At 41.7% G+C, this 27,823-nt stretch overlaps 1 protein-coding gene across 3 annotated transcripts in view; it reads left to right on the top strand.

Moving 5' to 3' along the window:
• The window catches only part of ADAMTSL1 (ADAMTS like 1), a 362,288-nt gene that overhangs the window by 311,543 nt on the left and 22,922 nt on the right, over positions 1-27,823 (top strand). For 2 of the 3 annotated variants that reach the window (XR_006889167.1, XR_006889168.1), the window contains 2 exons: positions 25,099-25,311; positions 26,898-27,032. Coding sequence is in view for 1 of the 3 variants with exons in the window: in XM_046664981.1 (XP_046520937.1) it covers positions 25,099-25,311; positions 26,898-27,078 (394 nt within the window). In the remaining 2 variants the exon portion in view is untranslated. Of the gene's footprint in view, positions 1-25,098; positions 25,312-26,897; positions 27,079-27,823 lie in introns of those variants that run through there. The other variant, XM_046664981.1, reaches the window with a different exon arrangement.

Below are 27,823 nucleotides of genomic sequence, written 5' to 3' on the forward strand. Positions count from 1 at the left end.
GAATATGCTTTGCTATTAAGAAGAAAGGTTGGCATTTTGTGATTGTTTATGGCACATGTTTATGCTCTTTTGTCTTTTTTTTTTTTTTAAATGAAATCCAAAGTAGAGAACAGAGACCCCATAGGGACTGCAGGAAGCTCTACAGCACATATAGTGTAAAACTAAATCAGTGTTTCGGAGGGCATTTACGAGGAAGCCACAGGAAGGAGTACAGCAGGTCTTTAGACTGGAGTGAACATCCGTAAATTTAAAAAGACACCAGAGCATAAGTGACACAAAATAGTTGGACACAGAAAGCAAGGCAGTAAATCTCCCTGCTTAGCCACTGTTCCGAGCCACAGCAAGCATCTAGGCATGGGTTTATTTTAAGACTCCAAATGGCCAGGAAATGGGGACCTTGAGAAACTCACATTTGCCCCTGCCCTTTGCTGGCACCAGGACCAATTCCCAGGCCTGTCTGCCCTCCCCGCCATGTTTAACCGGAATGACGTGAATAAGTTGGATGTCCCTGAAATAGACAGGTATTGAAAGTCCATCAGTGGGAAAATGAGGAACTCTACACTTTCCCTAATAAATCTTTCCTCAACGCTGAACTGGCTCTTAAAAATATCCACTCTGGTTCTGGGCTTCCTGGTGTCTGTGTGGTGCTAGAGGCAGTTTTACAGCAGTCCCGGGGCCCAGAGGCAGATGGTCAAAGGGAAGATGGGTTCATGACCTAAGTTCTCAGGCTCAGTACCCAAGCCACTTTGTAGTGTAGAGAGGACAGGGGTACCTCAGCTAAAAGACCTGTTTCCAAACCCTCAGCATCTGCTTCCTCTTGTGTAAATAATTGGCTTAGTCCATTCAGGCTGCTATAACAAATGCCACAGAGTGGATAGCTTATAAACAACGGAAATGTATTTCTCACAGTTATGGAACTGGAAGTCCAGGATCATGGTACCAGCGCAGTCAAGTTCTGGTGAAGGCCTCCTTCTGGGTTCATAGATAGCACATTCTCACTGTGCCCTCACATGGTGGAAAGGGCTAGAGATCTCTGTGGGGTCTCTTTTATAAGAACACTAACTTATTCATGAGGGCTCCACCCTCATGACCTAAGCACCTCCCAAAGGCTCCACCTCCTAATACCATCACATCAGGCATTAGGATTTCAACATATGAATTTGGTGGCGGATGCAAACGTTCAGACCATAGCAACAATGCCCAAATCACAGAGTTAATTAAACTGAGAGTTAAACGAGATGTATGCAGCCTGCCCAGTGTGGTGCTTGGTACAAAGTAGATGCTAGTATATGTTAATTTCTTGCCTCTATCCCTTACTTCCCCGTTGAATCTATGAACCAAGAAGTCCATTCTCCTCTTCACTGTGGTTTGCCACAACTTCTTATAGGATCAGAACTTGTTGCTATTGTGAGTATAAATTCTTTGCTGAAAATCATCCAGGAGACAGGTGTCTTATTGAAGGGCTCATGCTATGCCAGGTCCTGGGTAGGAGCAGAGAAGCACAAGGTATGTCCCAGACATCAAGGAACTTCTTATCTAGTTAGAGACAAAATATCAACACAGAAGGAATGGTGAGAAAGCAGTATAAGTAGATGAGGAGTGACAATAAAAAGAGAGCACTGAATGGCTGCTCTGTGAACTTCAATCCTCTCCTGGAAATTCTATTCCTATCTATTCATCTAAGTCCCATGCTGTCTACTGGGGCCTTTCACATGCCCCTTAGAGCTTGTGAAGTATAGTGATTGGAAGCACAGACTCTGGAGCCAAAAGGCTTGTCACCTGCTAACAGCTACATGACCTTGGGCAAGTTCTAGAAGTTCTCTCTGCCTTTGACTGTAAAATGGAGGTAATAACTGCATGTACCTCTAGAGTTTTTGAAAAAAGTAAATGAGGTAATATAAGTAAAGAACTCGGAATGGTGCCTTGGCACACAATAAGTGCTCACTTAATATTAGTCATTATTACTTGGCAGTTCTTGCTCTTGCCCAGCCCTCCCCTTCTGGAAGTGGAGGCGCTGGGAAACTTAAGAATGCCCTTGGGATCCTGTATTATTTACTTGAAAGTTGCTAGGAGAGTAGATCCTAAATATTCTCACCACAAAAAAGAAAAACATGGTAATTATGTGAAGCAATGGAGGTGTTAGCCCATGCTACAGTGGTAATCATTTTGCAATATATAAGTGTGTCAAATCAACACATGGCACACCTTAAACTTTACACGATGTTATATGTCAATTATATCTTAATAAAGCTGGAGGAAAAAATGCCCTTGGGGGCCAGGTCCTGCAGGCAGGGATAAAGAAGCTAGATTCAGACCTCAGTTAACCTACCTTTTCATTAACTTAACCATTTTATGCTGTTTATATTTTCATTATGTATTTGCTACATACTTTTTAGTCAAGTTCCCTTTGACAATTCCAGCCTATCTCAGATAAATTAAGCAAGAAAAATAAGAGGGCTTTTGCCCACTACTGAACCAAAAGGATGAAAAGAGCATGAACTTTGGAATTAGAGTTGAACTATAGTCAAGTCCCATAATCTTTGACTCTTCCTTTCTCATGAGTAAAATGGGTTGATAACCTGTCTCTTGGTACTGATCGAAGAGTCAAATGAGATTAAATAAGTAAAACCATTTTGTAAATGCTAAAGCTCTCTATAAAACATAGTCATTTTGCATTATTCCTGGGCTAGAAGCAAGGATGGCAGCAAAGGTGGGATTTCTAGGACCCCAAGGAGAAGGGAGAGTCTCAGGGAAGATTCTAAACCGCTTGTGAAGCCCTGTCTTCAAGCCAAGAGCAGTTTCCTTACTTGTTCCTCTTTGCTACATACTGGAATATAGAAGGCATTGTTGTTTTTATAAGGGACCTTAGGAGAGGATGCTGACTGTCCTGGAGGGTGTCGCTCGTAAAATATAAAGAATTCACAGCATCTGGGTGGACTTCATGGGGAAATGGGACCTAAGCAGCACCATGAAGGATATATGGGATTAGACAGGCCAAGAAGGGAACACAGGTGTGAATTAGCCCTCCCTCCATGAGAGACAGGGAGGAATGCAAAGAAGAGGACAAGGTCCTGTTCTATGTCCAGCGCTTGGACCGTGGAGTCCAGATGCCTGGACTCACCTGGTTTTTTGTGCAAATAGTTGACTATAATGGAAACAAAACTTGGGCAGGGTCTTGTCTCCATTCCGTTACTTATTGCCACTTGTGCAGCTTTGCAGTCTTCCACCTTTTTGTGTGTTATATCCTGCTATGTTTAGGAAGAGTGAGTTTGGCAAATATTGTGGAAAGCAAGTTTGTCTAACCTCTTACCATAATTAGCTTCAGTCTCTTATATGTTTTGTGAAGCAGGAGAATTACTACCCAGCTTCTGCTTTTTGATATTTTTTTGTCTTCTGGATAAAAGTTTTGAAGTCATTCCCATCTCTCGCCCCGCCCCCCCCCCACCCCCCCCACCACCACCACCACCACTTTCTCTCTCTCCCTCTCTCTCACACACACACCACTTACTTACTTCCTCTCCTTCTTGCCCATGGGTGTTGGCATTGACTTTATAACTTTAGGGCTTCCTTAGACCCTAAGGCCCCCAGAGTTAAAAAAAAAAAAGGCAGCCCATTTAATTGTACTTTGCTCTTGAAAGGAAAAGAAAGAGAAAGGTGTGGTTTTCTTTGGGGCATCAGTTTGAATATCCTTTTTTTATGTCAAGAAAGTACCTTCCAGATACACAGGAAACTGGGAATGCTGGTTGCCTATGAGGAGAGGAACCAGGTGGTCAGGGGAGGAAAGAGGTGAGAGGGAGAATTTCACAGCATTCCCTTTTGTTAGTTTTTAAATTTTGAATCAAGTATATGTATTAACTCTTCAAGAATAAATGAATAAAATCTGGATTGGAAACCTAGCTCAATTCCACAAATATTTCTTGCACCTCTACTATGTGCCAAGAACTCCATGATATCTTGACCATCACACAGCTTAGTCTCCCGTTCCACAGAAACCCAGGGCTCACCACTTGGGAAAACATCCTCTCTTTGCTAGTAGAAAACGAGAGCAGACGAATGAGCCAGAATCACATTCGGCACCTTAGAAATCCCAATAAGGAACACACTGCTATAGTTGGGGTTTGTTTTTATTTCAATGTTTTCATGAGCATTCTGAGAAAGACATTTTGCCAGGACATCCCCATGCTAGGATTGCAGGTAACATTCCTGAAAATAGAAAAGAATTTGTATTGTCTCTGAAAACCTATACAGCTTAAGAAGGATTTTGTTGACCATCTGCTGTTCCCTATCCACTACAGCCTATCAAAGCAAATTTCAGAAAGTAGATTGGGCCAGAGGTGGCTTAGGCCAAAAGAAAAAAGTGCTAACAATAATAATTGCACTCTTATTCTAGAACCGTAACCCAGTAGTACGTCTATATCTGTTATAAAAGTTCAAACTCTCTTTTATCCTTCACCTTCAATACTTTATCTCTGAAAGGTATGTAGAAAGACAAGTTTCATTCCAAAACCATCATTCTGTCAAGAATCTTTTCTTTTTATGTGAAAATCCATTATGACTGTGGAATTCTCCATTTCTCTGTTGGCAGTGCCTGCTCAGAAATAATGAGCTCCCTGTAACTTTTGGTGCCAAGGAGATAAGACCAAAAATTCATTCAAGGCCCTTTCTGGAACATGGCAGGGACCATTGTATCTAATGTGTGACTCTTTGAAGTGGTATCAAGAGAGATAAGCCAGCACAAGCCTGTGCCTCTGTTGTGCTGCCAGCTTCCTGAGCCCAGAAAAAGAATTTAGGCCCAGAAGAAAATGACCACAGTGTTCCTATATGCACAATAAAGACTGCACCTCCTAATTCTTCTCCTTGTAATCCTGCTGTTCTCGACTTTAATGAACTTCTGCGGCATCTCTGATCCTTGCTCAAAGCCACAGTTCAGAGACTGACTCATCACAGTTAGTTCAGATATGACATCAGGGAGACAGAGAGGGCCTCGAGATTTTGCTGAAGATTTTTCTTCTAAGCACACTGAAATCATTCCTAAAATGGTGTAGTTCAAGAGAGAAAAATTATCATAAAAAGTTAAATTGGAGGTCAAATAAAGTAAAACAAAACTTGCGTTAAGCGCACTTTCCAGAGCTTTAAATAAAAGCTTTTTTATATTTAATAAACAAAAAGACACATCCTGTTCCATGACTTTTGAAGGTTTGCCCTGCTTTCTCCACCCAGTCTCTCCTCTGAAAATACGTCTTCTCTGTCCATTAAATACTGCAGGCCGCTCAAAGTCTGTAACATGATAACTTTGCTTTATTCCAATGCTGGTGATTTCTTCTCAGGTCTTTAAAAATACTTAAAATCTGATTAAACAGATGTGAAATGAAATTCTAACAACCCCATTTTCTGAGCCATCAACCGTTTTGCTGTTTGGATGCTCATGTTTATCAGTTCCGCAGTCCTCCAAATCCTGAGGTCTTGGCAGATCAGGGTTTTCTCTTTCCTTTCACATGTTTTATTTCTTGATTTGGTATAAGAATTTCTTTTTTAATGACCATACTTTTATTTTGAAATAACCTCAATTTTACAAAAAATGGGAAGTAGAATACAAAGAACTTTTTCTGCCCAATCCCTCTGAGAGTGTGTTGACAACATGATACCCCATCACCCAGTGTATATTTCCCTCAAGTTTTGCCAGTTGTCCCAATAATGTCCTTAAAAGCAAAAGAATCAGTCCCAAATCACACACTGCATTTAGTTGTCACGTCTCTTAAGTCTTCTTCAATCTAGAGCAGTTCCTCAGGCTTCCCTTGACTTGCATGACCTTAACAATTTTGAAGATTATGGGCCTGTGATTTTCAAATATGTCCCTCAGTTCGGATTTGTCTGACATTTCCTCATAATTAGATTCAGGTGATGGATCTTTGGCAGGGACATCACAGAAGTGATGCTGCACCTGATCACAAGACCGTGCTTTTCATGGTACCATTACAGTTGATGTTAATTCCTATCACTTGATTAAGGTGGTATGTTCCACGTGTTTCCTTTGTAAAGGTATTCTTTTTCTTTGTAATATGTATTTTGTGAAGAGGTGCTTTGAGCCCATAGTAAATACCTCGTTCCTCATTGAACTTACGGTTTGTTTATTTATATCTGCATGGACTCCTGGATTCCTGTCTTATCCAATGGGCTATAATCTATTGCTATCCTTTTTCATTTTGATGTAAAAAAAAACTTCTCAGATTCAACCAATGAGAGCCCATTAAAGATGACGCCTATACCCTTTGACGTGTCCATACCATTCTTTAAGACCTTCATTATTTTCTGGCAAAACAAGATATCCCAGTCTTATCCTGAACTTTCCCTGCTCCAGTCTTGGAGAATAGAAACCAAGATCTCAATGTCAGGTCTGTTCATTGCTATTGGAGTGTCACTACTCTCAGGCTCTCAGTGCACAGAGGTAAAGAATATCCGTATATATGTATGTACATGCATACACAAACACACTTGCTGTACTTCCAAATTTATACATTGGGGTCCATGAGTCCTCCCTTGCATCTCCAATTCTTATCCAACACCACGAGATTTATTCTATTTTTCACCCTTTTGATATTTCTAATTCTCTGGCTCCCATTATCCGTAATATATGTACTTAATTAATAAAGCCCTCTCTATATAACCAACCTCCTATCACCACTGCCTCTACCCCCACACAGATACAGTCCGCACCCCCTCAGGTTCTGACACCCCTCACCAGGCCATCACCACGACCCTCAGGTGTACACCCTCTTCACCCTGTGCAGGCTCAGTGCCCCCTCTGGTCTACCATGACTCCCCCTCCTCATTAGTACTCACCTAATGGCTTTTGGGCTGAGTTGTTTGAAAAAAAGAAGGGAAAGGGGAAAGTAATTGCTGGTGTGAGAATTTCAAAACAGAAATCAAATTGCTTCCAGGCTTAGAAGCTAAAGGGTGAAACAGGTAGAGAACAAGAAGAGTGGGTGCTGGGTGGTGCCCAACCCTTGCACTCCATGTTACAGGAAGGGTCAGCTTGGCCGGATCCCTGATTATGGCCCTCTAGGCCAGGCACTTTTTACAACATCACATCTCAGGTGGCTGGGCAGTGCTATCATGTTCTAGGTTTCTGACTTTGAATAAGAGAATGCTATCGCTGGTACCCTTCCCACTCCTGCTGTCTAGCTCAGGAGTTCTTACACTGGGATCCATGAGCTTTGGGGACTCAATAAGCCCCTAGGATATGTGCAAATGTGCTTTTCTCTGGTGAAAGAACCCACAACTTTCTTCAGATTCTCAAAGAGGTCCAGAACCGAGCAACATTAACTACTTGGTATACATCAAAGGTTAAAAACAGATTTAATCTTATTAGTAATCAAAGAAAAGCAAATAAAAATGAGATATTTGTTGTATATGAGATCAGTAAAGATGAAGAACATTTATGATATCTTTATTAATTTCCTATTGCTGCTGTTAAAAATTACCACAAATTTAGTGGCTTAAAACAACACAGATAATGTATTCTCTTACAGTTGTGGAGGTCGGAAGTCTGAAATGAGTCTTATTGTGCTAAAGCCAAGGTTGGCTGAGCTGTGTTCCTTCTGGATTCTCTAGGGGGAAATTCATTTCCTTGCCTTTTCCAGAATCAAGAAGCTGCCTAACATTCTTTGGCCCTTCTTCCATCTTCAAGACCAATAGCTAGCATCTTCTTCACATTTCTCTCTGATTCTGACCTTTGATTCTCCCTATTGTGGGGACCTTTGTGATTACATTGGGCCTACCTGGATAATCCAGGATAATCTTCCATCTCAAGATCCTTTCTTAATCACATCTGGAGTTTCTTTTACCATGTAAGCGAAGATATTTGTAGGTTTTAGGGATTAAGATGTGGATATCTTTGAGGGGTCATTATTCTGCCTAGCAACCACAATATCCGAGGATTGGTTAACATGTACTAGCATGCATTGTTGCCCAAAACATAAATTACTATAACATTTCTGGAGGGCAATTTGGGAATGTGTACAAATACTTTTAAATGATATGTCTTGACCCTGCAATGCCACTTCAATGCTGTAACCCAAGGAGATATTTGGATACAGAGAGGTATGGACTAGGAAAGTCAATATACCATAGTTTATATAAGTGAAAAGTTGGAAACAATGTAATTATCTATAGAGAATTGATTAAACAAAAGTTCTGATACATCCCTATACAAAATCTAAGGCAGCAATTTAAAAGGATGCTGTAAGATCTATATTTATTGACAAGCAGACTACCCAAGATTTATCAACCTGTCCAGTGATATATGTACATATGTGTGATTTGCAAAAACATTCATAGTGGTAAGGATTGTTTTATTTTCATATCTGTCTGAACTTCTCATTTATAATCAACATACATTGGTGTTTTTTAAAACAAGTTGAGCCTGTTATTTTAGCAAAGAAGATATTGAATTCATCTTCCTTCTCTTGTGAAAATGGCAGTTGTCTTTGGAGGTAAAAATAAATTTGCAGAGGCATTTAGTGGTTTTACTACAGTGTATGTTCTCAGTGTACAGAAATTCTAATGATCTCATGCCCCAGAACAGGGGTTGGCCCTTGGGCCACGTCTAGATTACCATCTAATTGTAAAAAGATTTTTACTTGGGCGCAGTGGCACCCATTTTATTCCCATTTCATTTACCTATTGCCTATGACTGCTTTCAACATACAATGGCGGAGTTGAGTAATTGTGACAGAGACTATATGGCCACACAGTCTAAAAGATTTACTCTGTGGCCTTTCACAAAAAAAGTTCGCCAACTCCTGCTCTAGACTTTCTTGCCAACAACAGTGACAAAAATCTACTGCTTAGTTTTTAAGAAGTTATTTTGACAAAGTCAGATAGCAGTGTGTGAGCACGTTGTAAATAGTTTTCTTTCATGCCACCCCTCCAAACTCATAATCCAGAAATGCATTTTAGAGGGAAAAAGTCTCATTACTATAGGAAAAAGTTGTTTCCTTCTCTATTTTCTGGAATTTCCCAGCCTTGCTCTTTAGAAATCTCTAGGAGCAAAACTCTAGTGGAATGCTAATTGCACATTTTGATGTGAATGTAGGTGCCCAATGGGGTTATCAAATAACAGGCACAACCTCTCCCCCACAGTGTGTCCTTGCTCTGCCCAAGCCTGGACCTTTAGGCTTTCACCTCTCTGCTGACCTTGGAAGGCCTTTGAGAAGCTCAGTGGGAACGTGAGTTCTCCTTCCATCAGTTGCACAGAGATTAGGTAAACGTCCCTGTGTCAAAATGCTTTTCCATTCTAAACCTCTACCTTCACCTGATGTGAGTCCTTGGAGAACGGGAAAACCCAAAAAGAATGAATTCAATCAAGAAGTTGTCTGTTTCCAGCAGAACACCACGCGCTCTGCCTCAGCCAGGGCTAGATTGCCCGGATTCCCAGGTGTCTTAAGGAGACTGCATTGGTTTTAAGGCTCTAAGTCCAGGTGATTCTTTCAAAGGTCAGAATCGGGCCCGGGGATCTGAACCTACTTCCTCTCCCTTAAGCTTTCAGGGAGCCCACTAAATGCTCCAAGGGGGTCTTTGGAATATCTAGGACTGAGGCAGACCTGGGAACCAAACGCACAGAGGATTAGAATCCAGAACAAATCAATACCAGAAATGTACGTGGCAAGACAAAGAGCAGGCATTTGAACAACTGCTCTCTGCTCTTTGAATGCATGTCACATTGCTGCAGTGGCCTTTCCGGGCAGGTTGTAGGTTTCTGATCTCCTCTTGATAGGACACCTCTATTTATGGGCCCTTTACAAACCACATACTCTTCAGGCTTGCTGTGAAAGGCCAGACATCACGTGCCAGAACAGATTATCCCCCCTCAGAAGTTAGCCAGCAGCATCCTTACACTCACCACCGACCACCTCTCCTCACTCTTCGTTCTCCCTCTACACGGCTCACCTCCTTACTTCAGCTCACCAGCTTAACTCTCCCCCTTATTCGTTTCAGTCACATTGTTTTTTATTTTCTTTACTTTGTTGAGAAGTTTCTGGAGCCTTGAGACCCAGGAGACTTATATGGGAATAATAAATTCAGGGAAGGTCTTCATGCTCCCCGGCAGCTCCACCCCTACTGCTCGCTCTGGAATTCCTCGTCAGCAGTTGCTCTTCCTGTGACTTGCCGCTGAACTCTGCGGCGTGCCCCAGTGAGGCCTCTCAGGATACCTGCTATGAATATTAGCCATTCTTCATATCCACTGCTGTTCTGTGGCTTTGGTTCAGCAGAAGAGAACTGAAATGGGGTGTGTATAGGGCTGTGAGCGAAGGCTCTTTTTTTTTTTTTTGCGTGTGTGGGTTTTTATTTCTTTTGCAAAGGCTCTGGCCCATAAACAGAGCCAAACCTAGGCTGAGTTCATGAAGGCATGTTGGCTCAGAGCAGCTGCTGGCTTTGTTTTTTTCCCCAGCCTAATCTGGATATTTTCTAACTCGCCTTTCCATTGGCTGGAGTGAGGGGGTGAGGACGGCTCTGTTACTCAAGGGAAGAGAATAGAGTCCACGACTTTGACTCTGAAACTGTCGTTTTCTTCTTACAGCAGAAGCACCTTGATTATTACAGAGCACTTCTTGAAAGTCCGGAAATGTTGTCCCATTTTGGACCAAATGTGAAACATCAGTCTTATTCTTTACAGAATCTAGTCTCGCTGGGTGTAACTGATAAACATACGTACACAGAGAGGGGAGTTCTGACTTGGGACCTTCCTCAAAACTATGATATGGCCCAAGTATGATCCACACTCTGAGCTTCATTAAAAGGCTATCTCCTCTGTGGCTTGAACCTCCTTCCTTAGCTCCAGGCAGCCTGCAGCCGGGCCTCCTCTGGGGTCATCCCAGTCTTCCCTCCTGCTGGCCAGGTAGCACCTGCCAGCAGCCTGAGGGTAGAGTCAACCAGGGACTTATAAACCCAGAAATCTGAAACTTAAAAAAAAAATGCTGATGTGTTTTTAAAGGTGTGTTTTATGCCAAGAGCCTGCTGGCAGAGAAGAACGCTTGGGAACTCGGTGTATTATCCACTTGAGATTGCTTCAATCCCAGTCAACACTACTGTGAATTTAAAGCAATTGGACCAATTTCCTAGAGCCCCCCCTCCCCCTGAGGTGGCCCAGTCAACCCTAGATAAGCTTGTTGTTCAGACTGCCAAACTCTAACTTCAACAAGGCTATCATATTTTCATAGCCAAAACTGTGTGTGCATGGACATCATAAGTGGCATCTTACCTTCCTTACCTGTAAGAGAGCTGTAACCAGGTCCTAAGGTTATGGATGAAGGCAGTAACCAAGCAATAACCCAATCATTTTGGAGAAGGCAAGGCCTTAATCAAGTCATAAATCTGGATGGAGCTACTTTTCATGCTGAGAAATATATCAAGTTCTTCGAGCAGATGCCCGGGAGCATGGAGACATTAGCATACCCCCTGCCAATGGAAACCCACAGCTTGCCCTAGGGGTAAAAAGACATTTGGGGAGTGGAAAATGGGCTTGTATAGTTCTTTTTTTCCAGGAATGTTTTAAAGTTAGTTTTCTTTGGGCAAACGTACATGGGAATAGTCTTGGCCTGGTTATTTGACCAGCTTATTGGGAGGTCCCAGAAATCGGAGTGAAAATTGAAGTTGCGTGTCTTCTCCCACAGCCTTCTGGGGTCCAGCTGACAAATGGGGAACTAAGGAACTGAGTTTTTTCCGATATGAATTAATCATGTCTCTCAGCCTGCTGCCTGGTGCCAGTTCCCTTTCATTCTATGCTGCTTTAGATATCATCTCTGTCACCCCAGGGGACACCAAACCTGAAAGGAGAGGGAGCCAGAAAAGGCAGCGAGGCAGTTTCCCTTTCATCCAGTCACCCCGCAGCCTTAGAGTGAGGCCGGTACACACCATATACCACGCGCAGGATGGAGATCCCTCCATAAATTTTAAATGGCTGAGTGAGTGTTTTCCAGTTTTGTAAAATTAAATTAAGGAAAGGACTCCCAGCCTGACTATACCAAGTGCCAAGTTTCATCCCAGCACACATCATTTTTATAGTAAGTTTTAACTCCGTGAAAAATACAGGATTATAATGGAAATGCTGACAGGCCTGGAGCCAGCTCATGAAGTAATAGTGCCACGTCTTTAATATTTTTACACAGCGTGTCCTAATCTGCCACGCTTTCTTTTCCTTGAGATAGCAGTTAAAGAAGAGAAACCCTCCGGAGGACGACTTATTTCTCCTCTTCTTTAAGATGGTGTATCCCCATTTTCAAACCATTCTTCCTTGGTTTGAATGAAAGCTCTTTCTGTCCGTTTTCATTGTTTGCTCTGTATAATCAGTGTATCAAGCTCAGCTGCCTTTTTCTGAGCTTTTGGCCGGAAAGGGAGGAGAGGAGGGAGACTATGCTCTGTGAACTCTTGGCTTCTGCTCATTAAGGCTAAGAACTCATGAAAATGAACTCTGGATGTGTGGACTTCCTCAGGTGATGGGCAGTTGGCTTCATCTGTCCTGTGAGGAAGCCCACAAATCAAGCTGCTTGCCTAGCTGTTAGCAGACCAGAAATCCTGCTGATTTTCAGCCTTTCAATTCAACAAAAATATCCACTGAGTAATGACCATCATGAGGTCAGAGCCTCTTTGTAGACAGGTGCCTGAAAGGCAGCCGTATCCCACCATCTCAAAGGTGAGTCAGCGTCTTCCAGAGGGTTCAGGGAAGTGGAAGCAGGGCCGTCAAGCCTCCCAGTTCTCCTCCCACGTTTCCCTCATGGGTTGAATCAGGTTGTTTCCCTGAGTGAGGCTATTTTAGTTACGGAAACCAACATGAAATAGGAGACAAAGGTGAAGAAAGTCAGTGAGGTCAATTTGACTTAATCAGGGATGTCAACTAGTGGCAGGTTACAGCTAAACTGACTCCCAGAGGATGCAATTGCCTATATAATTTGATTTTCTTATTGTGCACATCTGCCCAATTCTAAACTTTTATCACTCTCCAGTTAATGTGTAAAAAAAAAAAGTAGATGAAACTAGGAGGCAAAACTCTCACACGTATATGAATCACACCTGGCTTTGGCTCAATTTGGAGCCACAGTGGACCTAGAAAAGGCGGCCTAAAGGCAATATTTTCTTTCACTGGTTAAGAAGGGTTGATAGAGAGAGGGTTTCTGCTGCCAAAACTCTCATTAGCTAGGCAGCCTTCCCAAGCACTGCTTCCTCCTCAGACACCTAACCAACTCAAGACCTGTAATAACTGAGGTCTGAGCCGAGGGAGCATGCTCATTCCCTGCTGATGGACCATTTCCTGGGTAGGCATTGAGGTTGGGAGGATGGAAATGGTCTACATTCGTGTAGCTGGGAGGGAAACAGAAAAAGAGATGCTAGCCCCTGCATGAAACCCTTTTAACCTCCTCATTGAAGCACACGGGGCGGGGGAGTGGTTCCTTATTTGGCCCCGTGTAGAAGTGTGGAATACGTTAGCACATGGTTTGGGTGTCCTTGTAAATGGCATACAGAGAGAGTGCTCAGCTTCAAATCATGACTGATACTGCTTGTACTTTAACAAATGAGAAATGTCCGTGACAGAAAGGAACCCCTGTTACAAGCCAGGTTTTCTCATTAGCGGTGAAACATGGATAATTATTCACTGGGAACATGCACAATGGGAATTCATGTTAGATTCCTTATTTTGACTATTGCTGCAGGCAAACCTCAGAGACCGCTGTGTACACATAGAGACATGCACATAAATATGTACATAAAAGCACAGGGGCCTGCACTACATGTATGCTGAGGATACCAATTCTGAGTACAAAGTAAGTTTTTAAGGAGAATAAGCTATGATTCAGTTAAAAGCATTGAAAGACAGATTAGCAATGGAAAAGGCAGATGACTAGCAATTTTGGTCATTTACTTTAGTTATAATTAGTTTATTTTGGTCTTTACTTTTTACCGGTGAAAGTAGACTTTCCTAAGAGCATTTTCAATCCAAAATGAGTCGTCACACTCATTAGAAGTATATGTTCTCTATGGTCACCATCCAGGTATGAAGGAAAATACAATAACCTATATGGCATTTGGACACTGCCTCAGCAAGGAATGAACATTTAGGATTGTCATGGTTAGAAAATACACTCATCAGTCTATAACAAGGACCCAAAATAACAGTCAACAAGGCAGGAGTGTATTCCTGTCTCACAGAGCAGTCCAGAGGAAGACATTCCAGGCATGGGCTGGCAACCTACCATATCATCTAGGGACCCAGGAAAAATTGTTTTATACTCCTATTGCTCTTACATCCCGGAGTATTGCCACCTAGGCCAGGATGGTTTCCTCCACATACATGTTCTCATTAGCAGGATGGACGAAGAGGGAAGAACAGGAAGTTCTTTTCTTTTAAAGACATGTCCCAGGAAGCATACACATCATTTGCCCTCTCATTTCACTGAATATAATCACATGGTCCACACGTTATTGCAAGCGGGGATGGGAAACATCTCTATTCCAGGAAGCTATGTACCTAACTAAAATTCAGGGGCTCTTTCACTCTAAGAAGGAGAGGATGGATATGAGGGCATAATTAGGAGTTTCTGCCATAACAGAACAACCAAACTAAAGTTGTTGGAATGAAGGGTGACAGAAGTATAAATGAAAGTGATCTCTGATTTCAACAGAGCTGAATGAATGAAGGTGAACCTACCAGCAGGAATTTATAAGTTGAGCAGATTATGAAATAGTTGAGGAAGCATCTGCAAATAGCAGCCTGGAACAGCAATTTTTCTTAACCTTGTTAAAACTGAATAGAAAAAGCATAGAGCTGAATAAACAGAATATGTGAAAAGCAACTCTTTGAACACCGAGTCATTCCTGATGATCAGTGATTTAGACAATGCAAACATGTTTTGTCCTTTTTATTATTGGATAATTTCACATATATGCAAAGTAAATAGAACAGCATAATGAACCCCCATGCACTTGTCACCAGCTTCAATAAACAACATTCTGCCATTCCTATTTCTTTTGTACTTCAAACTATTTCCTACCCACTCCCTACTTATTCTTTTATGTAAAATTTACATACATTAAAATGCACAAACCTTAACTGTACATTTTTTGACAGATATACCCACGTAGCTGTATCCTTGTCCAACATATGTTTGACCACTCAATACTTTTTTTCAGTCTTTTTTCTCTCTTTGCTTCACTCTGGCTAATTTCTATTACTACAGCTTCAGTTTCACAAATCTTTTTTCTACAGTGTTTAATCTTCTATATATCCTATCTAGTGAATTTTTCATTTCATAAAATGTTTCATTTCTAGAAGTTCTTTGATCCGTTTTAAACTTCCATTTTCTTCCTTACTATGTGCATGTTTTCCTCTAAATACTTAACATAATTTTAATATCCTGTTTTTATATCCTTGTCTACCAATTTCATCATCCCTGTTATTTCTAGATATTTCCATTGACTGATTTTCGTCTTGGTTATGGGTCACATTTTCCTGCTTCTTGACTTATCAAGTAATATTTGTTTGAATGCTAAATGGTGTAAATTTAGTATCATTAAGTATCTGGATTTTGTTGTCTTCTTCTAGAGATTGTTGGATTTTCTTCTGTTAAGCAGTTAAGTTACTTAAAGTTTAATTTGATCTTTTTGAGGCTTGTTTTTAAGCTTGATTGGGGCAGTTCTAGAGTAGCCTTTACTTAGGGAGTCTCCGCAGGGTGCCCCAGGTGATCAGCGAGGATGTTCCACTTAGGCTGGTCAGAACTTGAAGGTTTTCCAGCTTAATTGAGCTTTGAGAAATATTAAGCACACAGCTCCCTGTGTTGGTCTTTGCTCAGCCTTGTACAGTTTCACTGTATGTGTCACATCTTCAATTGAGCAAAGACTCAGATGAGTTTCTGCAGATGTCTGGAGCTCTTTTTCTATGTGGCACTCTCATCTCCCAAATTCTCCTCAACAATTTCCAGCTGCCTCAGCCTCTGAACTCTCTCATCAGTTCATCCAGACTGCTGTGCTCTGTTTGGGATAGTCCTCTGTTTGGGGTTGAATTGTGTTCCCCCCAAAGGAGACTGAAATTCCTAACTCTCAGTAACTCTCGGTAGCTCAGTGAATGTGAGCTTATTGGGAAATAGGGTCTTTGCAGATGGTCGAGTTAAGATGGAATCTTAGGAGGTAAGCTAGGTAGGCCTTAGTAGGCCTCGTGTCCTTACAAAAAGGGGAAATTGGAACACAGAGACACTCATTCAAGGGAGAACTCCACGTGAACATGAAAGCAGAGATTGGAGTGGTGCATCTACAAGCCAAGGAACACCAAAGATTGTCAGCAAACCACCACAAGCTAGGGGAGAGGGAGGGAAAAGATTATCCCTCACAGCCCTCAGAAGGAACTAACACTGCTCACACTTTGATCTCCTAGCCTCCAGACTTCTAGCCTCCAGACCTGTGAAGCAATAAATTTCTGTTTGTTAAGTCACCCAGCTTGTGGTACTTTGTTATGGCAACCCTGAAACCTAATACATCCTCCTGCTTTGCAGTTCAGAATGTGCCTCCGGGCGGGAAGCAAGGGAATTCATAAGGCTCACTTAATCTGTTTCCCTTCTTTCAGGGGTCACAGTCCTCTTCTGTCTGTTGTCTAATGTTTGAAAACTGTCATTTCATACATTTTTGTCCTGTTTTCTAGTTATTTATAGCAAGAGAGCAAATCTAGTCCTTATTACTCCATCATAGCTTTCAAGATTTTTCGTTATTAATTTCAACAGTTTGATTATGATGTGCCTAGGCACTTTGTTAACCTTCCTGGAACCTTATGGTTTTCCACAATTTGGGAGGTTTGGGGGTTTTATTTTTTCCAATATTTTTCGTGTCTCATTTTTTCTGTCCTTCTGGAACTCCAATGACATATACGTTAGAATTTTTAATATTTTCCCACAGGTCTGTGAGGCTCTGTTTATTTTCCTTCAGTCCTTTCTCTCACTGTTCTTCACATTGGATAGTTTCTGCTGAACTGTCTTCAAGTTTACTAACTGTTTCTCCTGCCATCTCCAATTTTCCACTAAACCCATCTGGTGAATTTTTCATTTCATTTCCTTGTAATTTTCAGCTCTGGAATTTGTCTTTATAGTTTCTACTTCTCTATTGAGAAACTCTATCTGTTTGTTTATTATGTATATATTTTCCTTTAAGTTCTTTAACATGTGTATATAATAGTCACTTTAAAGTCAGTGTCCACTCACTGAAACATTTTCATCTCAAGGTTGCTACAGTCCTGAGAGAAACTGCTATTTCTCTTGAGAATGGGTGAGATTTCTTCTTGTCTAGTTGTTTTTGATTGTATACTGAACAATATAAATATATATTGCAGCAACTTTGGATTCTGTTATGTTCCTCTGAAGAGTGTTTATTCTTGTTCTAACAGGCAGTTAACTTGGCTGGACTCAAATTCCAACCTCTGTCTTCCCTGCAGTAGGCACCAAGTGAACTCTCCACTCTGTTCTTTCAACTTATAGCTGCTGCTCTTTTGCTGGGTCCCCTGAGATTTACCTACTAAGAATTTGGGCAGGATTTATGCAGATTTTGAGGCTTAGCATCTCTATAATTCTTCCAGGATTTCCCCTCTTAACTTACCAATTGTTCTAACAGCCCCCACACTCTGTCCTCTGACATCTCAAGCCAATAAAATTATAAGTTTTCCAGCTCCCTGAGCCACATGGCATTGAGGACTTTCCTGCAGCAAAAAGTTACAAGCTAGCAAATCATATCTGTTGAAGTTCTTGAGTTTCTAGGATAGAGCCCCCCACCCCCACCCCCTTCTGTTTCTGCCATTGCTTTTGGTCACTCAGTGCTTTCAAAGAGTTGTTGTTTCATGGTTTGGGGGGTTTGTTTTATTTTTTGAAATTTAGATTTTATGATTGTTATCTGCAGGAAGGTTAGTCCAACCAAGCTAGTCACCATTACTGGAAGCTAGAATCCCCAGTCAAGTTATTTTAAAAGATTTCTGGTCAATGTGTGCTCTGTTCCTGTTTTGCAATATTTGAAGCATTCCCATTCACCTACTTCTTTAATTCTTTGTCTTCTTAATAACCCAATTATTGGTCCACTACTAAAGATTCAAGACCCAGGGGTAAGTTCTCTCTTAAATTAGATAAAGAAATGGATATATAGCATTGAATGGGATTTTTTGACCATACAGACACTTTTATGTTTGATTCTGTTAACTTGGAATTCTTGATCATTCAAACTTGAGTTAGAATGAACTTTACCTATTACCTGAGCAGGGGGTGAGGGGATTGTGGGGAAAATATGTTTGGTCAGTTATTCTCATACACAAGTGAAACCATTCAATCATTCCACAAATTTTTACTAATCACTTACTTGCCAACAACTTGTTTCTTTACTCTCTCTACTTTCTGGATTTCCATGATATCACATGGTTTCAATTTCCCTCCTATCTCTCAGAGCATTTCTTCTTAGAATCCTTTAATACCTCCTCTTCCTCCTTCAATCACTAAATGCTATAATTCACCCACTTTTTGTCCTGAGGCCTGATCTCTTTTCCTTGACAACTTCTTCCACACACATCTGTGAGACTGGTTCCCCAAATCTGTCTCCATTTCTTATCTCTGACTTAACTTCCATTTTTATCTTCATCATCTTAATGGACTTTTCTATGCTGTGGTTCCATAACAACCTTTAAAGTCAATATTCTTAAAACTAAACTTATTCATCTCCAGGGGTGGGAATAAGGAATAGCTTCTCTTCCTGACTTACCTATTTCTGTTAATAGTCCCACTCGTGTTCCAATATCTTTAGCTTCTCCTCTTTGTCTCCATCCCTCTCCTCCTCACATCCTGTCAGAGCTACCTTTGCAAATATGTCTTATTTCTTGCCACATCTGAACGGATATTCTAGACTCTCCTTTCTCGCAAGCCAGTGCATCTCGCAAAGAACCACCTTAATGATCCTTCTAAAACCAACCTAGATCATATCACTCACTCTCTTCAGAAACCTTCAGGGTTTTGGGCTCCCAAAAGACTGGATACTGACCATCAAGACCCTCCCCATTGCAACTCCCACCCACCATGCCAGCCTCATCTATGTTCTCTATATTCTGGTCAAGTCAACTAGCCTTTTCTCCCAGCCACACCACCAGTTTTCTCATCTTTGCACCTTTGCTCACACTTGTTCTAGATTGCCCTCCCCTTCCTACTCTCTATCCCCAGTCTCTGCTTATCTAAATCCTAAATAACCTCCATATATAACATTTCTTCCATGAGCCCTTCATTGGCATAGTTCAATTTCACTACACATTGATCCAAGCAATATAGATTGAATAGATCTATTTTTGCCCTTGGCACTTGGCTACTGGGGTAAGGAAGAAGAGGGGTGAGGATGATGAGTTTGAAATGTTGAGAAATCTTGGAACCTAAAAGCACCTTAAAAATCATCTAATTTAGGGGCCAACCCAGTGGTGCAGCAGTTAAGTTCTCATGTTCCACTTTGGTGGCCCAGGATTCACCAGTTCAGATCCGGGGTGCGGATCTATGCACCGCTTGTCAAGCCATGCTGTGGTAGGCGTCCCACAAATAAAGTAGAAGAAGATGGGTATGGATGTTAGCTCACGCCCAGTCTTCCTCAGCAAAAAAGAGGAGGATTGATGGCAGATGTTAGCTCAGGGCTTAACTTTCCTTAAAAAAAAAAATCATCTAATTTAGTGATTACCAATGGTGGAATCTTCTTATACAAAAACCCAATATGTAATTCTTCAGTTATTGAAATGGTGATGGAAGCCCCAAAGCCCCACCTATGCAAATTCTCTCTCAAGTTCCCCTCCCCTCTGTAGACCCTTAGGGCCTCAGGGAACATCAATTCAAAAACCATTGACTAAATCAAAGCTCTCATTTACAGATTAGAAAACTGAAGCCATTTGTGTGTGTGTGTGAGGAAGATTGGCCCTGAGCTAACATCTGCACCAATCTTCCTCTATTTTATGTGGGATGCTGCCAGTGTGGCTTGACGAGCGGGGCCAGGTGCACACCCAGGATCTGAACCTGCGAATACAAGGCTGCTGAAGCACAGTGCACAAACTTAACCACTATGCCACCAGGCTGGCCCCAAAGAACCCTGTCAAAATCTACAGTTCTCTTTGAGAGTCAGAAATCTGTGTAACTGCATTTGACAGTAACAAAATTGCTTTTCTTTTTAAAACTTTCTACAAAACTGGTCTTCATCCTGATAGGTTTCAGAATGAGAGGCATTACTAGGAAGGCAGCTGCTCAAAGACATTTGTCTTGGTTGCTGTTCCTCATGGATCTTTCTCGAGTTGAATTTCCAGAACTCCACATCCATGGCAGCCCTCATGCCTGACCTTGGAAGGAACTCTGCCCCATTCTCATCCCCATTAGTAACACCAAGCTGGAAGGCCTGGGAATGTGTCCAAGACCCAGATGGGCCAAGAGAGGTGTCCTGGCTGCTCACTCTGGCCTCTGATTCCAAGGAGGGAGGATTTTGAATGTAATTGTTATGCAAATGCACCTTTTATTTAGCTGACTAAGATTTCTGGCTCCCAGATAAGTAACTTCATCAGCCATAGAAAACAGCCTGAGGCTGCTACTGCTCCTTTTTCTGCCTAAATAATCTCTCAGAAAATCAGTCCTAATGGAGCTGGAAAAATGAAGATTAGGGCTAAATATGAGAGATTCCTTGGCCAAATGCCTCCTGTTTCCTTGGGAACAGCAAGGTTCATATTTATTAACTCAGAATCTAGTCAGCCTCACCAGGGCTATGCCCCCACTGACCAAACAGAATGATTCATGGAGCCAGCATCTCAACAGCATATGGCACCTTTTTTTTTCTTCAAAGCAGATGTGACAGGGAGATATAGATTTGCCTGTTTGTCAGTCTGAACAGCTGTGCATGTTTCAAGCTTCACTTTTCAAATCATGCTATTTGCCTAAATAAACATAGAGTTTTCCTGCTTTTTATTAGAAAATGAAATCAGCATCTGACTCTAGACTACGCTTGAGACTGGAGGGGGTGGGTGCTACTGATCCCAGGAGATCCCCAATGGACTTATTTCTATACACCTCTCCCCAAGCCATTCCCACCCCCAGTTCACACTGGACTACCATGGACTTCATAACATATAGATGCCTAGATGCCATGCAGGGAGCCTGCTTCTCCTGAGTGTCTGAATAAGAAGATACAGGTCAGGTGAGCGCTGAGTCAGCACACAGGTAGAAACGCTGCCTATCCTAAGCCTTGGATTCATAGAGAGAAGGGGCTTCCAGCAATGCTCCTTGGCCTAAGTCTATCAGTTAACTATCACCACAAAAAAAAAGAAGCTAGATTTTAAAAACCCAAGACTCAGTGGCTTAAAATAAAATCATTTATTCTTACTGATCTTAGTTCAGCTGATCTACACTGAGTTTGGCTGGGGTAACTTGGCTGCTCTCCACATTTCTCTCATCCTCCTCTTGGGATCGTCAAGCCAGTCCCGGCATGTTCTTCCACTCGTGATGGCAAAGGCACAAGAACACAAGCACAAACTCACATGGTCTCTTGAGGTCCAGATTTGGAACTGGTGTGCCAGCACATCTGCCTCATTTCTTTTATTGTGGTAAAATGCACATAACATAAAATTTACTGTTTTCACCATTTTTAAGTGTACAGTTCGGTGGCATTAATTACATTCTCATTGTTGTTCAACCATCACGCTTCCCATCTCCAGAACTTTTCATCATCCCAAACTCAAACTGTGCCCATTAAATAATAATTCCCCATACCCCTCTTCCCCCAGCCCCTTTATAATCACTATTCTAGTTTCTGTCTCTATGAATTTGACTACACTAGGTACCTCATGTAAGTGGAATCATACAAAATATGTCCTTTCATGTCTGGCTTCTTTTACTTAATGTTTCCAAGGTTCACCATATTGTCACATATATCAGAATTTCATTCCTTTTTAAGGCTGAATAATATTCTATCATATATACATATGATATATATATATATACACCACATTTTGTTCATCCATCCATCCATTGATGGACATTTGGGTTGTTTTGACCTTTTGGCTATTGTGAATAATGCTGTTATGAACACTGGTGTACAAATAGCTGTTCAAGCCCCTGCTCTCAATTCCTTTGCATATATACCCAGAAGTGGAATTGCTAGATCATATGGTAATTCGATGTTTAATTTTTTGAGGAATCACCATACTGTTTTCCATAGCAGCGGCACCATTTTACATTCTCACCAGCTGTGCACAAGAGTTCTAATTTCTCCACATCTATGCCAACATCTACTTGTTATTTTCTGTCTTTGGGGTTTTTTTAAATAATGATCCTAATAGATATGAAATGGTAACTCACTGTGGTTTTGATTTGCATTTCCATTACAATTAGTGATGTTGAACATCTTTCCATGTGTTTATTAGCCATTTGTATATCTTTGGAGAAATGTCTATTCAAGTCTTTTGCCCATTTTTTAATTTGGCTGTTTGTGTTTGTTGTTGAGTTTTAGGAATTCTTTATATATTCTGAACATTAATCCCTTACTAGGTAGATGATTTGCAAATATTTTCTCCCATTGTGTGGGTTGCCTTTTGACTCTGGTGATAGTATCCTTCAATGCACAAAAGCTTTCAAGTTTGATAATGTCCAATTTATCTATTTTTTCTTTCACTGTCTGTGCTTTTAGTATTATATCTAAGAAACCACTGGGAAATCTAACATCATAAAGCTTCTGCCCTATATTTTCTTCTAAGAGTTTTATACTTTTAACTCCTATGCTTACATCTTTGATCCATTTTGACTTAATATTTGTATATGATGTAAGGTAAGGACCCAACTTCAGTTTTTTGCATGTGGATATCTAGTTTTCCCAGCACCAAAGACTATCCTTTCCCCATTGAATGCTCTTGGCATCCATGTTGAAAATAATTTGACAACATAGGCAAGAGTGTATTTCTGGGCTCTCTGTTCTACGCCATTGGTCTGTATGTCTATCTTTATTCTAGTACCATACTGTTTCAATGACTGTAGCTTTGTGATAAGTTTTGAAATCAGGAAGTGTGAAACGTCCAACTTTGTTCTTCTTTTTCAAGATTGTTTTGGTTATTCAGTGTCTCTTGAGATTCCATATGAATTTTAGGATGGATCTTTCTTTTTGTGCAAACAAAAGGGTGGTCATTGGGGTTTTTTATAGGGATTGAATTAAATCTATAGTTCACTTTGGGGAGTATTGACATCTTAACAATATTAAGTCTTCCAATCCATGAACATGGGATATCTTCCCATTTATTTATGTTTCAATTTCTTTTAGTAACATTTTGTAGTTTTCAGGATACAAGTCTTTCACCTCCTTGGTTAGGTTTATTCTTAAGTATTTTATTCTTTTTGATACTATTGTAAGTGGAATTGTTTTCTTAATTTATTTTCAGATTGTTCATTGTTATTGTAACATCTGACTCATGGGCCAAAGTAGTCACATAACCACACCCAAAGTCAGGAGGTGGGGAAGTACAGCCCACTTATCATGAGAGGGCACTACAAAGTTACATGGCAAAGTGAGTCAATACAAGGAGGAGTGCAGAATTGAGTCCTGTAACACTATACCCCATACTGAGCTTCCTATAGTCAATTTTAGCATTATTTTTCCAGGCCCTTCTTCAAAGTAGTCTGCTCCAACCCCTTCATTGTACACAATTACAGTGAAAATGTAAAAACAAAAAAAGGCAAGCAGATGAAAGAAATAAGCAGACAAAGAAAGGAGGTAACAAGGCAGCTAGGTAAATTGCTGGTGCCCAGCTGAACAAGTGGCAGGTATGGAGGAAAGAACACAAGGCAAGAAACCAGAAAGACTTTCACATGATCTTAAGACGGTCTCTTCAGATCTCTGGGCCTCAGTTTCCTCCTCTGGAGATGGGCTAGATGACCTCTCAGGCCCTTTCCTGTGTTAACTGCATCCTCTGCAAATTCTAACAGTGTTGCCCCCAGAATAGAAGACAAGCCAACATTAGAAAATCCCTTCTCTGTGCAGACCCATAGGCACACACATCCATGCAGGTGGCATGTCATCATTTTCTGCCTTACATCTCAGTTTTATTAGTGTGCTTTTTTTTTAATCCTATGCCAGCTAGGCTCTCCTTGCAAGAGGAAAAATAATCTTAACTCTCTTAACTGTCCCCAGAACAACAGGCATGAAATCGATCATTTTTAACTGAACTGAGGTGAAACCCCCATTATCTTTAATTTTGAATGATTTAACGTGTGTTTTAAACTTCCAAATAAATTTTCATCTGTGGAAGCTAAGTTGCCAGGGACACAACAGCAAATTCAGAAGTACTCTGAATTTAGAGAAAATGAGTTTCCTCTCACAATTGTAATGTTTATTGTACTAATTCTATGCTACAAAAGCTTGCGTAGACACAGTATCTCAGGTTAATATTTTGGAATCTTAATATGTGAAAGTATGTTCAATGACTATGCAGATAAACATAATATTGTAAATGTCCAACGCAGGCTTGGTAAGAGTTGTCAGAAAGCCAAAGTTCTTGACTTATAGAAAAATGAGGTCAGGGTTTCAAATTGTTTTCCTAGTCTCTGTTGATAAATTTTGGCTTGAAAGTCACATAAAGAGTAAAATGGAGGCAGATATTAGACTTTTGCCAACTGAAGTTTGATTTTTAACTATAATTATATAGTATGTATTTTTTTTCCAATTCATTGTATCTGAAGAAGTGATTTCTTTCAGTATAAAATTGGTGTAGGAACTAATTAGCCTGAAAAAATATTCAATGGGTGAATATTAATTGCTTCATTTTTTTAAAAGTTAGTACAAGGACTTAGAAATAGGCACCTTTCTGTCCTCCAAGAATTTTTACTTACTTGAATGAATAATAGTCACCCTCGCAGAATCCCAGAGAATAAAAACATCTCCTGTTTGCTTAGGAGTGGGAAGCATAAGAAAAAATGCCATGGGGAAGGCCCATTGTATGTATGGCCTCTAGAGCTGCTGAAACACTAAAGTGACTCATCAGGAATGTGTCCTTTTGGCCTTAATGAATGGCTTACTTCTCTTCTCCTCTCCTTCTAGGTTGCCCCATCAAAGGTCACCCTACCCCCAATATCACCTGGTTCCATGGTGGTCAGCCAGTTGCCTCTGTCACAGGACTGACGCATCATATCCTGGCAGCTGGACAGATTCTCCAGGTTGCAAATCTTAGTGGCGGGTCTCAAGGCGAATTCAGCTGCCTTGCTCAGAATGAGGCAGGAACGCTCGTGCAGAAGGCCTCTTTAGTGATCCAAGGTAAGAAACCCTTCAGGCTTTGGGTGCCAGGCTTCTTTCTTGAACAAGAGAGTCTCCTTGGGAAGCTAATTCTCTAGTAGAACAAAGTGATTTCTCATCCCCCATGGTTCCTAGAGCATAAAAACTGAAGCTGAACCATGTTTCCATGCAATGAGGCTCTTCAGAAGAGCCACCAGGCCCCATCCCAGCAGAACCTGGAAAAGTCAGTGCTGCCATCATAAACTGGTCTTTCTGATCATAACTTGGCTGCCACTCAGGACCGAGGAAATACCACTATATGTCAAAGTCAAATGTGTTTCCTTTAAGCTGGTTTAACTAGTAAAGATCACATACACACATACACAAAGTAGCCTGTGAAGGAAATGCAAGTTTTCTCTGTAGGTTTGATTAAAAAATCTCTCTTGATCTGAACCACTTGGTTATTGCCTCCTGCCCTGGAGAGTCCAGGAATCACGTGCTGAGTGCTTTCCAGGCACCTTTCCTGTGGCCCTGTTAGAGAACAGACCAAGAAGCCTGTATGGCTCATACATGAACCTTCCAGGAAAACGAGCAGGTCAGAGAGCCCTTGGGTGGCGCCTGGCATTGGCTGTACCAAGAGAGAGTTGTGAATGAGCCCAAAACGGGGGGAAAGAAGATCAAACTGGCCTGGTGACAGAAGCTAAGTGAGGCTTTAGAGTTTTGCATAGGCTGGTTCTACCTGTGGCCTGTGTGTAATATTTTAGGGAGAGCAAAATTCTACTGCATGTATCCTAAAATGGAGGATTCTGTGGGAAGGGACAGACTTTTGTGCCAATATAGCCCATAAGGAGGGAGATTCTTCTGAGCACATGGGTTTTCCTCTTAAACACCCTCCCCTGACATTTGACTTTCCAGACAGGAAAGTGAATGTTCCATTTTCTTGCCAGACAGTCATTCTCTGCTGAAAACCAGAAGCCAGTGCCTATCTACAAGATTCGTAATACACAACTTTGCAAATAAGCCCTCACAATTTACCAACCTACCGTTATTTTTAACACCTTTCCTACCAGTGAGTCCCAGACCCCCAAATAGAAAATGCAAAGAAATTGTCTTTCTTGCTGACATCAGTGCCTCATGTAAATGAGTCCCCTCTGGATAGGTTGGTTTTTGTAATATTTACAAAGTCTAATTTGAATCTGCACTCTTAAACATGATTGCTAAGTATCTCTGATATTTTTATATCTCTGAAAAATAAAGTGACTTTCTGGTGAACCAATAGGAAAGAAAAGTACTTTAGGAACTGTTATTTTTAAACTATGTTGAAAAATCCTAAGAGCTTCGGCCACTGATGAAGTACTGTCTGTGTGCCAGGTACAGGGTGAGGCCCTTGACTTCTGTTGGATCCAGGCCTCACAATAACTTGATGAGGTGAGGGCTGTTGGGTTCATTTTTATGGATGAGCCAGCTGAGGCTCCTGGAGACTACATGACTTGCCTAGATAGGTTGGGAATGGAGCCCACTGAGGGCAAGAGCCCCATTCATAACAGCTCCTCATGCCCACCTCAGAAGGAATACAAAACATAGGCATTTAATGCTCTCTTTCACCTCTCATCCTCCTCCTGTGACAGATTACTGGTGGTCTGTGGACAGACTGGCAACATGCTCAGCCTCCTGTGGTAACAGGGGGGTTCAGCAGCCACGCCTGAGGTGTCTCCTGAATAGCACAGAGGTCAGCCCCGCTCACTGTGCAGGGAAGGTGCGCCCCGCTGTGCAGCCCATCGCCTGCAATCGGAGAGACTGCCCTTCTCGGTGAGTGTGCCAGATGCTGGCTTAGGCCTCCCCATCCCCAAGGATGGGCGCTGACTTCAGCCAAGTTGATGACCAGCCCTTGACTAGCCCTGTGCAGGGACAGACGCTGAGTGCAGGCAAGGGGGCCTGCCTTATAGGGAGCTGCTCTTCTCCATAGGCACTGGCTTGTCAGGCCTCTCCACCGCGCAGAAAACATCCCCAGAATGAGCCTTCTCCCTCCGTTCTGTTTGTTCTCTCACCACTCTACCAGCGAAAGGCTGCCCGGACCTCCCAAGTGCCTGAGAGGGTCTATTCAGGGAGCAGGAGCATCTCAGGCCATGGCAAGAGATGGCTCGCATCTTGCAGTTGCAGGCTCTCTGGTTCATTTGTGAGAGAAGAAATGTGTTTGCAGTTGACGTGCTCAGGGGCTAGGGCTTACTGGCCTATACGCCAACTCCTCCCCTTTCTTCTAACTTTACCTGTGCTCAACACTCCAGTTTAGTTGAGGAAATCTTATCCTCTTCTCTTCTACAAAGGTTGCATCCTGCTAAAGTTGAAATAAATCTCCATTTCCTATAGTTGCCTCAACTTTGGATATACATTCTCTGCATTTGGGTCCCTTACGTAGCCCAGAATGACACCCACAGTCTCTTCCTCGAGCCTTGAGAAGCTGTGAGTCCCGCTGAGCACCCCCGCCCCAGTCTTCAGGCAGTAGCTGAAGGGATAATGGATGGGCTTTGAGTTGGCACCGCCATGGTGCCCTGAG

This window comes from Equus quagga, chromosome 6 (assembly GCF_021613505.1).
Source record: "Equus quagga isolate Etosha38 chromosome 6, UCLA_HA_Equagga_1.0, whole genome shotgun sequence".
NCBI classification, from domain to species: Eukaryota; Metazoa; Chordata; class Mammalia; order Perissodactyla; family Equidae; genus Equus; species Equus quagga.